At 46.2% G+C, this 16851-nt stretch overlaps 1 protein-coding gene across 2 annotated transcripts in view; it reads left to right on the top strand.

Moving 5' to 3' along the window:
• The window catches only part of LOC115437182 (pre-mRNA 3' end processing protein WDR33-like), a 30043-nt gene extending 14803 nt beyond the window's left edge, over positions 1-15240 (top strand). The window contains exons 7-22 of one of the 2 annotated variants that reach the window (XR_003937922.1): positions 6823-6920; positions 7022-7148; positions 7230-7384; positions 8076-8154; positions 8306-8416; positions 8718-8812; positions 8891-8977; positions 11341-11480; positions 11561-11716; positions 12078-12776; positions 13049-13115; positions 13312-13621; positions 13756-13916; positions 14242-14421; positions 14808-15081; positions 15160-15237. Coding sequence is in view for 1 of the 2 variants with exons in the window: in XM_030160364.1 (XP_030016224.1) it covers positions 6823-6920; positions 7022-7148; positions 7230-7384; positions 8076-8154; positions 8306-8416; positions 8718-8812; positions 8891-8977; positions 11341-11480; positions 11561-11716; positions 12078-12776; positions 13049-13115; positions 13312-13621; positions 13756-13916; positions 14242-14421; positions 14808-14989 (2647 nt within the window). In the remaining variant the exon portion in view is untranslated. Of the gene's footprint in view, positions 1-6822; positions 6921-7021; positions 7149-7229; positions 7385-8075; positions 8155-8305; positions 8417-8717; positions 8813-8890; positions 8978-11340; positions 11481-11560; positions 11717-12077; positions 12777-13048; positions 13116-13311; positions 13622-13755; positions 13917-14241; positions 14422-14807 lie in introns of both variants that reach the window. The other variant, XM_030160364.1, reaches the window with a different exon arrangement.
• The last annotated feature ends 1611 nt before the right edge of the window (positions 15241-16851 follow it).

The raw sequence follows: 16851 nt of genomic DNA, 5'->3' as shown, positions 1-16851 counted from the left end.
ACTGAACCTGTGGTATCAGATCTCCAACACTCCGGTGTTTGGAGTCAGCCCAGTGAGGTCAAAGGTCACACACCCCTTCTCCACCAAAAAGAACCTGGTGCCAGGTCGGTACTGGTTCCATCCTGGTGCCTCCAAAGAACCGGTTTGCTTTTCTGTAGGCCAAGAGCCCAGTCAGAGCCACATCATTACGTTGGTGTCAAACATGATCATCTGGGTCTGGCTCCCTCCACCTGGTCTTGGACTTGGGATGAAGACCGCGGTGTCAGAAAGTCCTGGGCCGTCTCCTCTGTCCACTGCTGCATGTTTTGAGCGTCTGTAACTCTTTCTCTAAAAGCTAAACTAAAAACCCGCTGGTTGTAGTTTTAAAAATGGCGGTTCATAGCTTTCACTGTTCCTGTTTTGGTCTGTAGACCCGTCCACCGATGATGCAGGAGGTAGCATCACCAGTGTTTAGTCTGGCCCCGGTTTAGCCCAGCTCTAAGTATGTGTTTACCTGGAACCTGTTTGGAACCGGTGCTTAGGCAGTGGAAACACAAAGAACCGGTGCTGGCACTGGCTCCAAACCAGTTAGACGGAAAAGGGGTATTTGAGTGTTCCATGTTGTTTGAAGAGCGTTAAACCAAACCAGAACCTCAACAGTCCAGTCCATCGGTGCCAATGGTTCTCCATCAGGTCTGTTTCCATAGATTTGCTCTGATTGGTGTTCAGATGAAAGGCAGAGTATGGAGCGTGGAAGTGGACCTCTGACCCTGGCTCAGTGCGTCCTTCACGCTGGATTTCCCTGAGCCATGGCTCAGGTGGTAGAGTGGGTCGTCCAGTAACCAAAGGGTTGGCGGTTCAAATCCTGGCTCTATCCTTGTCAGTCTGTTGTGTCCTTGGGCAAGACACTTCCCCCTCCTTGCCTCCAGTGCCACTCACACTGGTGTATGAATGCGTATGAATGTTTGGTGGTGGTTGGAGGGGCTGTAGGCGCGAATTGGTAACCACGCTTCTGTCAGTCTGCCCCAGGGCAACTGTGGCTACAAATGTAGTTTACCACCACCAGAGGGAGAATGTGAGAGCGAATGAATAATGGATCAGTAATGTAAAGTGCTCTGGGTGTCTAGAAAAGCGCTATATAAAATCCAATCCATTATATTATTATTATTTTCTTCTTGTTTTTCTGTGTTTTCGACCTTTGGGTAGTGGGTTTGTACCTCTAACCAATCACTTTTCTCTTTGGCGCCCCCCACACAGGATGCGTTCAGGAGTATCTGTTGAAGCTTGTCATGGCGTGGATCCGGCATTCTGGGAACTTGAATATGTTAACATCTGAAACCGGGTCTCAGTGAACAAATATCAGAACGCCTCCTGTCATATCCATGATTTCAAACCATTCACATTGTTTCTGAATCGATGCCATAGTCCCGCCCCTTCGTTTACTTCCACCTGCTAACCCCACCCACACGCAGTATTTGTTTACCATTAAAATGTTTCCTGCGCACAATGTGAACCGTGTGTTCCCTGGTCTTGGTGTATTTCTGCGGCAGTGTTACAGCGCCACCTCCAGGCCTGATGTGTATCGCAGTGTCTTCATTGGTTTTGTGAGGTCACACATTTACTGAGACGATGCTGCATTTACAGAAAACTTTTTGAAAATTAAAAATCTTGTTTTGGTCTCAGTGTGGATGAGGCTGTAGTGCACAGTTCTGTCCAACAGATGAGACTTATCCACTGTGTAGAGTTTGGTCCGGGCATGTCTTTAGGACGCAGCTGTGACACAATCACAAAAGTCATTATTGTCCCGCCATCGTAGCTGAGCGGAGAGGAGGTGGAGTCTGAGCAGTTCTGTTTACAGAAGTAAGCCACGCCTTATGTACTTTTCCTTTAATAAGTTGAGGCAACATTGGGCGGAGTCATCCTTCCGTACCGCCCACACCTCCTACATCAGTCAGGTGGGTCAGGACGGGTTGGTGACTGGCAGGTCAGAGGTCATCTGTGTCCAGTCAGTAGGAGTCTGGCCATCATCAGAACAGAACGACAGCTGAGATCTCCATTGGACCAGTAGTCAGCTGGTGTGTAGTCCACCTCTTAGACCAGCAGGGGGGTCAGAGGTCAATGTCAGTAACATCAGCCTTGAATGAACTGACTCCCCAGGGTGAAAACACACATTTAGTCTGACTGTGGAACACAACACTTATTGTGTCAGTTACTTTATTTCAACCTGTTCCAACACAGAACATGAGGAACTCTTCAGAACAACTCCGATCTGGAGGCAGAGCGCTGGAAAAGAGATGGAGCAAAGATCCAAGAGTAAACTGAAGCTGAACTCTGAAACACTTAGTAGGACTGAAACCTGTTCATGTCAACAAAGGAAACTTAGAAGAAGCTGTGACGAATCTGATCAGTTTCATCTGCCGGTGCCTCAGTAAAGAGAAGGTACAATGAAAGTTTGGTGCAAAAGATCCTCTAAGAATCTGTACAGACACAGGGTCTGTCCATCAAACTGGGTTTATTTAGATCTGGGTCTGCCTCTAACCCTTCAGTCCAAATGGAACAGGACATTTAGTCCATATCTGGTCACTTCATACGACCAAACAAACACAAACATGTGCCAACTGTCTTCAACGGCCTTCCATTAATGCTAATGTGTGGATGGTGGGCGGTTCTAGTAGGCACAGTATTTGGTGGGCGGGGCTTATAGGCTCGGTATTTGGCCTTTGTGTTTAAACCCCAAATGAAAGTAGAACCTCCCAGAATGTTCCAGTTGTCCATCATGTGACCAGTGGGTACGACTGTATTTTGGAAATGATATTTTTCCACCTGTTTTTAAATTATAACTTTATTTTTGTTATATTGTGGTTTTATTTTCCAAATATGACGACACTATTGTCAGTGTAAGTGTGTTTTTTTTCTTTTGTGGCCTTAATACGCCCGTCGTACTAAACAAATATCTGCAGACTGTTCTTTAAAAATGAGACTAGTGTAAAAGAACTGAAATAAGTGCAGTTTCAACATGATCCCTACGTTCATCATTTACATGTTCATTACAACAAATACACAAAACATTTAGTAACAGACAGAATATTGGTCCAATGACACTGATTCTACGTCATATTTGTTCGGTTTATTTCCATTTAGGATAGTTTATAAATGTAAACCCTTCCATATTCTACCGTTTTACACTAAAACACTGTGAACATTTGCAGTTGTCATTATTTCGAGGTCATAGGATTGTCTTTTTCCACATGTTAAAACCTTTGTTAATATCTTCTGTGTAAATTCAATCCCAGGGCCAGATTGGACCCTGTAGTGGCCAGTTTTGGCTCACGGGCCCCATGTTGTAGAGCACAGGTGTCAAACTCTGGTCCTTGAGGGCCGGTATCCTGCATGTTTTAGAGGTTTCCCTCTTCCAGCACACCTGACAGTCATTATCAGGCTTCTGCAGAGTTGGATGATAGGCTCATCATTTGAATCAGGTGTGTTGGAAGAGGGAAACATCTAAAACATGCAGGATACCGGCCCTTGAGGATCTGAGTTTGACACCCCTGTTGTAGAGGGTGGAACCTGTGTGGAGTCACAGTGGTGACAAACTCAACCCGTGGAAGGGTTGTGTAAACACTGGTCTTTTTTCCACTGATCCTCTAATTAACTGAATGGAACTGTTCATATTTAATATATAATATATTTAATGGAAAAACAACAGTTTCACCCAAGCTCTAGTTTTTCTCTGAATGGTTGTTGTTTGAGGTGTTTTTTCATAGTTAAATTGGTATATGACTAAAACTAAGAAAATGAACAAAAATATATGAAATAGATTTTTTTTTAAAAAAATTGGTATATGACCCAAAACTGTAATGGAAAGACCTTTGAGTCCAACTAGAGTCACATGACCAAAACAAGCAGATGTGGATGGATGTTAGAAGAAGAGTTGAACCCAAATGTGTGTGTATGTGTGGACACACCAGGAAACCACATCAGTTTAGAATTTAGTAGGAGATCGAGAGGAAACCAGCATTCTAGATTCAAAACAACACAGATTTATGTTCCTGTTTATGGAAGGACTGACACTGACATCTACCACAAGAAAGAAACTCAGCAGCACATTTGGGATTGAATGGACAAATCAACAGTGCACACTTCTGTTTATTTACACATTTATATAAATATGGGGACAGTTTTAGCTCAGATGGACCATGGAAAAGGGATTAGTGTTGAACTAAGCCTTAAAACTGACCAGAGCCTGGATCTGAGCCCTGGGATGGTTTAGTATGGTTCCATCTGTGTCCTATTACTGAGACAGAGTCCAGATCTCTTTGGGTTCATACAGAACAGAACAGAATGGAATAGCTTTAATTGTCATTGTTAGTCCAGTCAGTGCAACAATATGAATTTAAAAAAAACCACAATACTTCAGAAAATAAGAAAAGAGAGAATACAACATTATAAAAACAAGATACAAAAATGGAAAACAAAAATTTAAGTAAAATAGAATACAACTAAAAGAATACAAATATACATAAAGTATGAGTAGAGAATATGAATAATATTAACAGTATGTATATCTGTGAACTCAAGTCTGTTAAAATAGTGCATTTATGTTTGAATAAATATGAAATAAATATCGAATAATTAAATATTGAATAGATATTGAATATTGTATGGTTTCTGTAGAACAGAGGATTATTGCAGATGTTTGGAGGTGTCTGTACAGGAGCAGAACCAGGCTCATTCAGGAGCAGAACCAGGCTAATTCAGAAGTAGAACGAGGCTAATTCAGGAGCAGAATCAGGTTAATTCAGTAGTAGAACCAGGCTAATTCAGTTGTTTTTTTGTCTTTGCCATGTCCGAGTCCATTTGACCTCCTTCTGAGGGACATCTGTGGAGTATGGAACCGGTCCAAATGTTCCTGTCCATCAGACAGATCTGTGTTTCCCTTAGTCTGTAGTTGGACATAAATAAATGTGTGTAAACTGTTGTATGAGTTCAGTCGATCATGTTCAGTCGTATTGTGTGTATTTGATCAGAATATGAATGAATAAGTTCAGACCAGAATTACAAACAGGAAATCCAGCTGTACCATTGTTCTTTCTCCATCACGAATACGAATTCACCAACGTGACTCTACTGTCCAAAATCTGTCACCACTTCACAGACATTATTTATGGAGCAGCAGATCCATGGATCCACAGATGAACCATGAGTTCAGGTTCCTTCTACAGATGAACAGAAGATCCATGGATCCACAGAGTTCAGGTTCCTTCTCCATGGATTTGACCTGGTTTCGTTCTCAGACTTCGTGGTCCATCTCGAACAGTGATCCTTCCTGATCTGACACCGGTCAATCTGTCACTAGACTAGACAAAGAGTTTAGGACAAGGACTAGACTGGACTGGAGAAGACGCATGGATACACGTCTATGTTTTGGACCAGTTTGGACTTGAATGTTCTCAAATGTCCAATGGAAACGGGCTCATTGACCCACTGATATTGGTCACATGTTCATCTGTGGAACCAACATGTGTTTGTTGGACTAAAAAAAGGAACTGTACTGTCAGAATTGTAGATAATTGGACGTTTACTATTTTTATTTGAACAAATATTGTCTCGCAGCAGTCTGGTTGAGTTTATTTATATTAACAAAAATCTAAGTTATTTTTAATTTGAACAAAAAATATTCAAGGAAAAACAAAAAGTTTAAATGTTTTTAATGTTTAAAAGGATCTTCATCAGCTTCATTTGAGGAGAGACAGACTCATCCAGAAGGTCCAGAAGCATCCATTCAGTATTAATGTGTCAAGAACTGTTAGGAGGTTTATAGACCTCCGAAGGGGTGTCTGGAGGTTTATAGACCTCCAAAGGGGGTTCTGGAGGTTTATGGTCCTCCAAAGCAGGGTCTGGAGGTTTATAGACCTCCAAAGGGGGGTCTGGAGGTTTATAGACCTCCAAAGGGGGTTCTGGAGGTTTATGGTCCTCCAAAGGGGGGTCTGGAGGTTTATAGACCTCCAAAGGGGGGTCTGGAGGTTTATAGACCTCCAAAGGGGGTGCTGGAGGTTTATGGTTCTCTAAAGGGGGGTCTGGAGGTTTATGGTCCTCCAAAGGGGGGTCTGGAGGATTGTAGACCTCCAAAGGGAGGTCTGGAGGATTATAGACTTCCAAAGGGGGGTCTGGAGGTTTACAGACCTCCAAAGGGGGGCCTGGAAGTTCATAGACCTCCAAAGGGGGGCCACAGAAAAAGACTGAGCACCAGTGGAGTAGATGATGTTGGATGATGACATGTTGGTTTTTGGAAACAGTTTTGACCCCTCAGCCAACATCTACCCAAAGGGGTATTATAGTCTGTCTGTCTGTGTGTCCATTTGTGGTCATAGTCTCATTCTCTGCTCCTCATTTCTCCTGTGTTTCCATCTGCAGCAGTGGAATATTGAACAGGTGACCTTTGACCTCCTGTTTCCAGGTCACATGTCCTTGTGCCGTTCTAATATCTGAGGACTTTCACATATAAATATGGATGGAATCAGTTTGACACAAAGACAATCTGATATCAATTATAGGGCAGTGACTTTAACACAATCTGACACTAGATTGGACTGAAGGGGATTAAAAGTGAGCAGACGTTCTGTTGATGTTCCAGCCTTAGTATCAAACCACAACACATTCATTCAGGATTCAACCAGTCAGTGTTCAGAACCAGAACCTGGTCTAGGTCTGAGATGAAAATGAGGAAGTGTGCGTTGTACCTGTTTGGATTTGAATGATGTCATAATCATGTAAAGCTCTGTTTTCAACATGTTGGTCAGAGCTGATGCCGTTGCCATGGTAACCGTCTCCTTCTCTCCTCAGCTTTTCTCCCACCGATAATAAATTCGCCACCTGCTCCGATGACGGAACGGTTCGGATCTGGGACTTCCTGCGCTGCCACGAGGAGAGGATCCTCCGAGGTAAAGACACCTAAATGCACCATGATGATGTGTGACTGCCGACAGACACAAACCGCAACCCCACTGAATGATGATGGAGTTTGTGTTTGCTGCATTTAAAGGTCACGGCGCTGATGTGAAGTGCGTCGACTGGCATCCAACCAAAGGCCTGGTGGTTTCTGGGAGCAAAGACAGTCAGCAGCCAATCAAATTCTGGGACCCAAAGACCGGACAGAGTCTGGCCACGCTGTGAGTGGATGTACAAGCACCTAAACCCAACCCTAACCGCTCAGCCAATCACACTGATGTGTCTCCGGTCTCTGTGCTTAGCCACGCCCACAAGAACACGGTGATGGAGGTGAAGTGGAACCTGAACGGCAACTGGCTGCTGACGGCGTCACGTGACCATCTGTGTAAACTGTTTGACATCAGGAACCTGAAGGAGGAGCTGCAGGTCTTCAGAGGCCACAAGAAGGAGGCCACAGGTGAGTCCGGACCACAACTGGGACCAGAGTGTGGACCAGAACTGGGACCGGAGTCTGGACCAGAACTGGGACCGGAGTCTGGACACACACACACACACAAATACACATAAACATACACACACACACACACGCCCCCAAGAATTCCAGGAATTTGAAAAGTCCCGCCTCCTTTTAGGAACTTTAATGAAAAGTTTGGGCCGAGGGGAGTTTTTTTTTCTGTGTCGTTTCAGTGGAAATGCTCAGAGGTGTTTGTGTTTGTGAAGGTCTTGCAGAGGAAAAGTGTCTGTGTTTTTTTGTGTCATGTGGTTTTATTTTCTGTTTGTTCAAACTCATCGACTTTTGGTTCAGTCTGGTGTAGTGTCAGCTTGTGGAGGACCTGCTTCAGCTGAAGAATCAGGTCCATCAGGTTTCAAACATGTCAACAGGTCATCTGGTCAAACTGTATTCATTTATTTGTTTATTTGTCTCAAACTTCAAACATACATGTGGACATGTGGTCCATTGGACTTCTTCTGACATGGGCCAGTAGATGTGTCCAAGTCGAGGACAGATGTCCAAAGCTCATCTGATCGTTCTTCAGGTGGTTTTTCCCACAGACCTTATCTGGTCCAGGGTCTGCTGGGTCTAAACCAGGTTCTGCTCCTCCTGGGGGGACCTGGCCTAACATCTCCATGTGTTGTTGTGTTTTCAGCCGTGGCCTGGCATCCGGTCCATGAGGGTCTGTTTGCCAGTGGAGGTTCTGATGGGTCTCTGCTGTTCTGGCACACAGGGTAAGACCCCAGTAGACCTGATGTAGAACCCACATGGACTAGGCACGGACCAGACTTGGGCTGGAAGCAGACTGGACGTAGACCGGACGTGGACCCTTTAATGCTGACGCAGTCTGTGTCGGTCTGACTTGGCCTGTTGGTCTGGTTTCAGGGTGGAGAAGGAGGTCGGGGGGATGGAGATGGCCCACGAGGGGATGATCTGGAGTCTGGCCTGGCACCCACTGGGTCACATCCTGTGTTCTGGATCCAACGACCACACCAGGTGGGTCCAAGGGGGACGGGGAGGCTGAAGTACGTGGACTGGAGGGGACCCGGTACAGGGGGACGAGGGGACATGGTGCAGGGGGACGAGGAGGCTTAAGTACGTGGACTGGAGGGGACCCAGTGCAGGGGGACTGGAGAGGGAGCTGGTGCAGGGGGACGAGAAGGCTTTATTCTAGTTTAAGTGGACTGGAGTGGACCTGGTGTAGGGGGACGAGGAGGCTTTATTCTAGTTTAAGTGGACTGGAGGGGACCCGGCTCTGGTACAGACTCACACCTGTGCTCTGTTCGATGGGTTTCAGTAAATTCTGGACCAGAAATCGTCCTGGGGACAAGATGAGGGACCGCTACAACCTGAACCTGCTGCCGGGCATGTCGGAGGATGGCGTGGAGTACGGTGAGCCCCCGTGGACCCATTAGTGTAGAAGAGCTGATTCCAAAGTGGAGGCTGATAGTGACCTAAGACTGCTTTCAGATGATGTGGAGCCCAACAGCGTGGCCTCCATCCCAGGGATGGGGATCCCTGAGCAGCTGAAGGCCGCCATGGAGCAAGAGCAGACCAGTAAGTCCATCAGCCGGGTGGGGGGGTTTCACAGTCTAATACAGAGCTGCAAATATGGCCTGACCCTAAAAAAGTTCTAAAAAGGTTTTTCTCACTGGTTTCAATCGTATCAGATGAATTTCAAAACAGACTAAAAGTTACCAACGTTTGACTCCAACAAAGTCCCCCGCCCACCTCACCCCCCCGGCCCTCAGGTCCTTAAAATGACCATTACTCCTTTGTATTGAATACTAGTGCCTGATGCATGTTTTGACCATGTGATATTCTAATTAGCATATTTGTATAATAGATAAGTGATTACAAGTCCAATTATATATTTGAGTGACTGATTACAAGCACATTTATTCTAAAAATAAGTAGAATTTCCCTGAAGTCATTCCATATTTGTCCTTTGTCATGTGGTTCTGCCTAGTGTAGGTGGTTCCTGTGGTTCAGAACCGTTCTTTTGATTCTAATACAGAATAAATTCATTAGAACTGTGTGATCCTGTCAAATGAGTCTAAACAGGGAGACGGCTGCAGACCACTAACCCCTTTAGTTTCAAGTGGTTTATTTTTTATATATATATTTTTTTATAATGTTTTTGTTTTTTTTTGTTTTTTTTGCCTTTGGGTTTTTTTTTTGTTTTTTTTTTAGTGCTTTAAGTGGTCATGGATGAATATTAGTTGGACTACAGAGGTCTACACTGTGGTGCCAACAACATTTCAATGAGGCAAACATTATCAGATGTCAGAGTTCTGTTGTGAATGTCCTTTATTTATCTTTAGTAGAATGGCACCGTTCAACTCCAAACATCTGTAGAAGATGGATCACATATGTGCAACCTCATTCCAGTGGAAATGAGGGTTCACACTCAGGCTTCTGTTCAGGCTCATTCAGCTGTTATGGATCAAAGTTAGAAAAGTCCAGTTTAAGTTCGTTTGAGGTGGAATGACTTTTACAATGAATGTCAAGTCTGAGTTTTAGCAAAAAAAAAAAAAAAAGGGTTTATGTCCAAAAACACGTACTGAGTTCGATGACCTGGGCTAAAGCGTCTCCATCTGTGGTCTAATCCACAGGGATCGGACAAAAACATGTTGTATTAGTATTCCATAGCTGTCCTCCATAATGGACAGAGACTCCACCCCCTCCAACACACACTCCCAGATAGGACAGGTGTGTCCTTGTGCAGCTGTCAGGATCCACAATAGAAGCGTCCTCATATGTCTAATGTGAACACTTGTATCTGTAGAATTCTGTGTGTATAGGTGGACGTATGAGTGTGTCCTCTGTCCAACCTGTGGCAGGTTCAGCATGTGCACACATGGAAACAGGATTTACAGCGGTTTGCATTTGTCTGTAAGGCAAGGTAACTTTATTGTATAGCACATTTCAGCAACAAGGACAATTCAAGGTGCTTCACACAGGACATTGAAATACGACGACAAGGGAAAAAAAGAAACGCATTTAAACATTATAAAAGAAACATGTAAAAGGTGATTAAAAACAGCAAGTAAGAAAACAACACATAAAACCCGAAAATATAAACACACAATTAAAGTAAGAGTTGCAGTGCAAACTACTTTTTCCGTTTGCTCTCTTCTACTCCTGTGTCCTTTGTTTGTGCTTCACTATTACTACTGGAAATCTGGAATGTCCCCTTGGGACTAAGAAAGGAAGATTCTTATCTAATCTTATCTTACCTATAGAATAGACTAGAATAGAATAGAATAGAATGTCTTTATTGTCGTTGTGCAGGTACAATAACATTTAGAAACAGTGCAGTCGTTCTAGGTGCAATAAAAAAAGTATAAATAATGTAAATAAAGAGTATAAAGTTAAATATAAAAGAAAAAACCCTGATGGCATAAATATCTTAAAAAAAAAAAAAAAAAAGCAGCTTAAAAAATAGTGTTACTAGAAGAATAAAAAGCCACATAAAGCATCATCATATACTCTGGACAACATTCAGCGTTCCACACAATGAATGTCCAGCAGAGTTCAGTGCAATTATGGACCTGGGATCAAAATTGTTTTTTAGACGGTTTGTGCTGGCGCTCTTATCTTATCTTATCTTATTTTAGTCTGTAATATGGCTTAGTCAAATAATGAAGGACAGGATATTTGAAGGGCTGTCTGTCCGTCTTGGACACCATCTTGAAAATGTCTCCTTTGTAGTGTCCACCTTTGGTTAAACAACTTCTTTGTTTTTAAAGACGCCTCACTCTATTAAAAACAGCTGAGAAACCTGTTGTTAGAGTTCGTTTCAGGTGGTTTTCCACGTGTGCATCCGCCTACCAGTGCCATCAAAGGTCAGGATGTCCAGGTGTGGTACAGCGGCATCCTCAGTTAGACTTGTCTGATGTCCACTGTGACGTCCACAGGTAAAGAGGCGGTTCCTGAGGTGGAGATGTCCATCCCAGGTCTGGACTGGGGAGTGGACGAGGTCATGGGCAAGGACGCCAAGAAGGTCCCTCAGAAGAAAGTCCCGTACGCCAAACCGATCCCGGCTCAGTTCCAGCAGGTGAGTGGCCGGTTGATGAACACCTGAACGGGTATGGAACCAGGTGTGGAGTCTGTGACCGACGCCCTCTTCCTCTGCAGGCATGGGCTGAGAACAAAGTACCCATGATGCCCCCTGCTGCAGATCTGTCCAAAGACCGGAAGGTGGAGCAGAAGGTGGAGGTGAAGAAGAAGACTCAGGCCGAGATCGAGCAGGAAATGGCGGCGCTGCAGTACACAAACCCCATGCTGCTGGAGGTGAGAGACGCACCTGAGGCCTGTGGACCAGCACCACTGTGGTTCAGGTTCAGGTGACGCCATGCACCTGTAGGTAGAACACACCATGACGTTCCACAGCAGTCAGAGCAAAACAGGCGTGTGTTTGAAGTCAGTGTTATGGTTCGAAAGTGTTCAATAGTTGAATGTGAATATGTTTGAACTAAACTAACATCAGTTTATTAAACTGAACCATAACACAAACCCAGGGTTTGTCCTTCAGATGGATGGTCCAGCTGGACTATGGACCCTGTCCAGCTGGACCAGGTCTATGGTCCTGACTGTCCGGACCCCGGTCACACCACAGACCACCCAACTCATCCTCTTCTGTTCCTTTGTGCAGCAAATAAAGATGGACCGGATGAACCAGATGAACCCCGAGGGGGGCATGGGCCCCTCACAGACACAGGGCACGATGCCCCCGTTCCCTGGCACTGGGGGACCTGGTGGTCCAGGGGGCCCCATACCCCCTGGACAGCAGGGCTTCCCCCCAAACATGGCCCCTCAGCAGATGCCCAACACCATGGGGCCTCCAATGGGCCCAGGAGGCCTGCAGCCCCCCTTCATGCCCCCTGGACAGATGGGCCCCCCTTCTGGACCCCAGCCCCACCAGGGGCCCCCGCAAGGAATGATGGGACCACCGGACATGCAGCGACATCCTGGTCCTCCCAGAAACATGGGCCCCCAGGGACCTCACATGGGCCCCGGACCCAGAGGGATGCAGGGGCCCCCCGGTGGAATGATGGGGCCCCCTCCACGAGGAATGGGTCCAAGGGATCCTCAGGGGCCCCCGCCTCAGGGGGGCATGATGCCTCCCCAAGGGAACATGATGGGCCCCCAGGGGCCAATGCAGGGCGGGATGATGGGGCCCCCGCCTCGGACACATGGCAACATGCCAAACAACTATGGGATGGGCAATATGCAGGGGCCCCCAGGACCCCCAGGTAACATACAGGGACCCCCAGGTAACATGCAAGGACCCCACGGAAACATGCAGGGGCCCCACGGGAACATGCAGGGGCCCCCATACATGCAGCACCAGGTGAGCAGACCGAACCAGAACAGGACCTAGGTTAGGATGACAGCATCCTTTAGTTTACTTTGGTTTAGTTTAGTTTAGTTTACTTTGGTTTAGTTTGGTTTGGTTTGGTTTAGTTTAGTTTAGTTTAGTTTAGTTTAGTTTAGTTTAGTTTAGTTTAGTTTAGTTTAGTTTAGTTTGGTTTGGTTTAGTTTAGTTTACTTTGGTTTAGTTTAGTTTGGTTTGGTTTAGTTTGGTTTATTCCTTCGTTGACACTAACTCACTGGTCTTTGCAGGGTCAGAACTCAGGGCCGATGATGCATGGCATGGGGCCACAGGGGCCACAGGGGCCCAACAACAAAGGTAAGAGCCAGCATGGTGCTGGGCCTCGTCTGTCGACAGTTCATTCACGTCCAGTCTAGTCTCTGTTTTCAGTCCTGATCATCTCGATCCCAGTCCTTGACCTGAGCAGGTCTTGATTCTAGACCAGTGGAAGTTTGATTGAGCTCATTGTTAAAGGTCTAACACGGTCCTGGTCTTGGCTTTTTCTTGTCTTCAGACTCTCGGGGTCCACCTCCTAACCACCACATGGGACCTCCAGACCGCCAGGGACCTGGAGCACCAGACCAGGGCTCAGGGCTTTATTGGGGGGAAAACCAGCAGGGGAGACGAGGGCCACAGGACTTTGATGGAGGCCAGGACTTCCACAGTCGGGATGAGGGCTGGAGACCGGGACCGGGTCCTGGACAAGGGTACCAGGGAGGAGGAGGACGAGGCCACCGAGGAGGAGGGGGGAACGGTGGAAACTGGGGTCCTGACGACAGGTTCAACCGGGACGGAGGAGAGTTCAGAGGACGGAGGGAGGACAGGTGAGTCCCAACTAGAACCTGGTCCACTTGAGAGTTCTCTGGTTGTAGTCCAGGATCTAGGACCAGTAGCAGCAGTACATTCAGAAGTTTAGGTTCTGGTCCTGAACCCAGACTTAGCGGACCATTTGTTCCAGGTTCAGAGGCGGTGGCCCCGGCCGGCCCGGAGGTCGAGGTTACCCTGACGAGTTTGGAGGACAGGAAGATGGCTACGACGTCAACGAAGACCTGGGCCGGGGCTGGGACAACGGAGGCCGAGGGAGACCACCCCGAGGAGGAGGTCCCCCCAGAGCAGGAGGTCAGAGTCCACCCCAGTGGGAGCACATGTCCTACAAGCCCCCTGGGGCCTCATGGGCGGCATTCAGAGGGACTGGTCCTGAGTGGGTTTGACGAGTCCAGAACAAGGGTTTCAACAACATTTGAACAAGTTGATTCCTTGAACTTTTCTTATGATTTTAAATGAATACTTTCTTCAGTTTTTGTAAAACTTTCAAGTGTGCGTTAATTGTCTTTCATTGAATGTGTTGTTTGTTGTGTTCAAACCCTGAACCTGTCTTTGTGTGGCTGTAGTTTAGGTCGTCTCTGTCTCAGTTCCGGTTTTGATTTGTGTGTCTCTGCCTCAGGTCATGACGGTTACCGGGACGGGCAGCAGATGCATGATGGGTCGTCACCGGCGGGGCGCGAGCGTTCGTCGTCTCTGCAGGGCATGGACATGGCCTCTCTGCCCCCCCGCAAGCGCCCCTGGCAGGACGGCCCGGGAACTGGAGACCCCCGAGACCGGGATTCTCCAGGAGCCGACGGAGGTAAAACACCTAACACATTCAGTCCCAGATCCAGTCCCAGACCCAGTCTGCAGGTCAGTGTTGGTCTGCAGGTCTATGTTGATCTACATTGGTCTGCAGGTCTACGCTCCTCGATGTTGGTTTGCAAGGTCTACATTGGTCTGCAGGTCTACATTGGCCTGCAGGTCTACATTGGTCTGCAGGTCTATGTTGGTCTTCGTTGGTCTGCAGATCCACGTTGGTCTACATTGGTCTGCAGGTCTACGTTGGTCTGCAGGTCTATGTTGGCCTATGTTGGTCTGCAGGTCTACGTTGGTCTATGTTGGTCAGATCAGTCTTGTGTGCTAAAGCGGACCTGTGGACCACCACTAACCACTGGACCTCCTTCTTGTCTTTCCGTCCTGCAGCTCGTCCTCCCAGGGATGACACCGGTTTCGGTCCATCGGGTCGCGGCGGACGGGGGGGGGTGGGGTCCTGGAGGAGGACCTGGACCCAGGAGAGGAGGACCGCCACTCAGAGGAGCGCCAAGGGGGGGCGGCCGGGGCCGGTAGTGCCCGGTTTGGTGCGGAGGTGGACTATGGTCACATGACCCCGACAGACAATCTGAGTGGTGGCGTGTTTTCATGTCCCATGAGTCTCTGTGTGGCCCCGCCTCCTTCTAGGACGGACGTCGTGTCACTGTCGGGCCCCGCCTCCTTCTAGGACGGACGCCGTGTCACTGTCGGGCCCCGCCTCCTTTTAGGACGGACGCCATGTTACTGTCGGTCGTTGCTTTTGTAAAAGATTTGTATGTTTTTGTGTTTTCACTGATGGACAATAAAGATTCACACTTCAAACCCCACCCAGTGTCCGGATCCAGTCCAGCACAGTCCAGCAGGGATGTCCAAGTGGTTTATGTCCAGGTCCCACATTCAGCCCAAAGGGGGACAAATGGGCCGGACCAGGACCACAAACCCAAAACACCTTGAAACACTGACAACCACAAAACTGTTCAGGTGGGAAAAGTCACATGTACAGTTACGGTATGAAGACCAGTACTAGTCCCGCCCACCACAGGGTCTGGTCCCGCCCATCACAGGGTCTAATCCCGCCCACCAAAGGGTCTAATAGCACCCACCACAGGATCTAATCCCACCCACCAAATGTCTAGTCCAGCCCACCAAAGGGTCTAATCCCGCCCATGAAATGCATCAGTAACAGTGAAGACGTGAACAGTTAAAAATGTCCAAATCCTTTTAGTCCTGGTTCCACATTCAGACTAGTCTGATCTGAAGTGGATCAGAACCGGTCCAATAAGAACAACAGAAAAAAAAAAAAATGAGTTCATGTTTTTTTATTTTGTTCTTACTTGTTGTTTATTTTGTTCCTATTTGTTTTTAGCTTACCGGCCGACAGGCCATAAACTATTGTCATCATGCGACATCCGTTGTCGTCTGTCGTCCGTTACAAAAATTTCAATCGTCTTCTTCTCCGAAACTACAATTCCGATTGACTTCAAACTTGGTATACAGCTTCTTTATGATGATGTCAACAAAAGTTAGTAAAATTATTTGGATCCGGATCTGATTCTGGATTTGGTGCGACTTTGAAAAATTTCCCCATTATAAGAGATAAGAAGTGGATCGATACAATAACTCAGTAAATACAAATGATATCCAGTGTAAATTTCTACAGTCCAACTCTGATGAGGCGATGACCAAAACATAATGTCCACATGCTGATCAGGATCTTCTTCTGGATCCAGGAACTTACGGAAAATTTAACATGGGCTCTTATGGGAAAAAATTTCAATCGTCCTTTTCTCCCAAACTCCAGTTCTGATTGACTTCAAACTTAGTATACAGCTTCTGTATGATGATGTCAGCACAAGGTATTGAAATTATTTCGATCTGGATCTGATTCTGGATTTGCTGCAACTTTGAAAAATGTTCCCATTATAAGAGATAGGAAGTGGATTGATACAATAAATCAATATCAATGATATCAAGTTGGAATTTGAATTTTTTACAGATCTGATTGGAATATGACCAAAACATGGGCTATTTCTGTAATAGAATAAATACACAGAACTGGGTGATAATAAATGGCATCTGGATACATTTCCCAAAGCTTTTAATTTGGCAGGTAAGCTACAGGGCCATTGGTCCTATTTTCGTTCATGTTTGTTCTTTTTACTGTGTTCATATTTGTTTATTTTGTTCTTATTTGTTGTTTATTTTGTTCAGGTTTGTTTATTTTGTTCTTATTTGGTTTTGTTCATGTTTGTTGTTTATTTTGTTCATGTTTGTCAACATTCTTAAATGTTGTGTGTGTTGATCTGCTGTGGTTGAACTTTGGTCCAATGACACTGATTCTTCTGAAGAACATTTCAGTTTATTCATATTTTCCTCATGGAATTGGACTTTTGTAACAATAAAACACACAAATATGGATTAATATTTAAAATACGGA

Source organism: Sphaeramia orbicularis, chromosome 17 (genome assembly GCF_902148855.1).
Source record: "Sphaeramia orbicularis chromosome 17, fSphaOr1.1, whole genome shotgun sequence".
NCBI lineage: Eukaryota > Metazoa > Chordata > Actinopteri > Kurtiformes > Apogonidae > Sphaeramia > Sphaeramia orbicularis.
The sequence above is the reverse complement of the archived record's forward strand: the minus strand, read 5'-3'. Positions and strand labels throughout refer to the sequence as shown.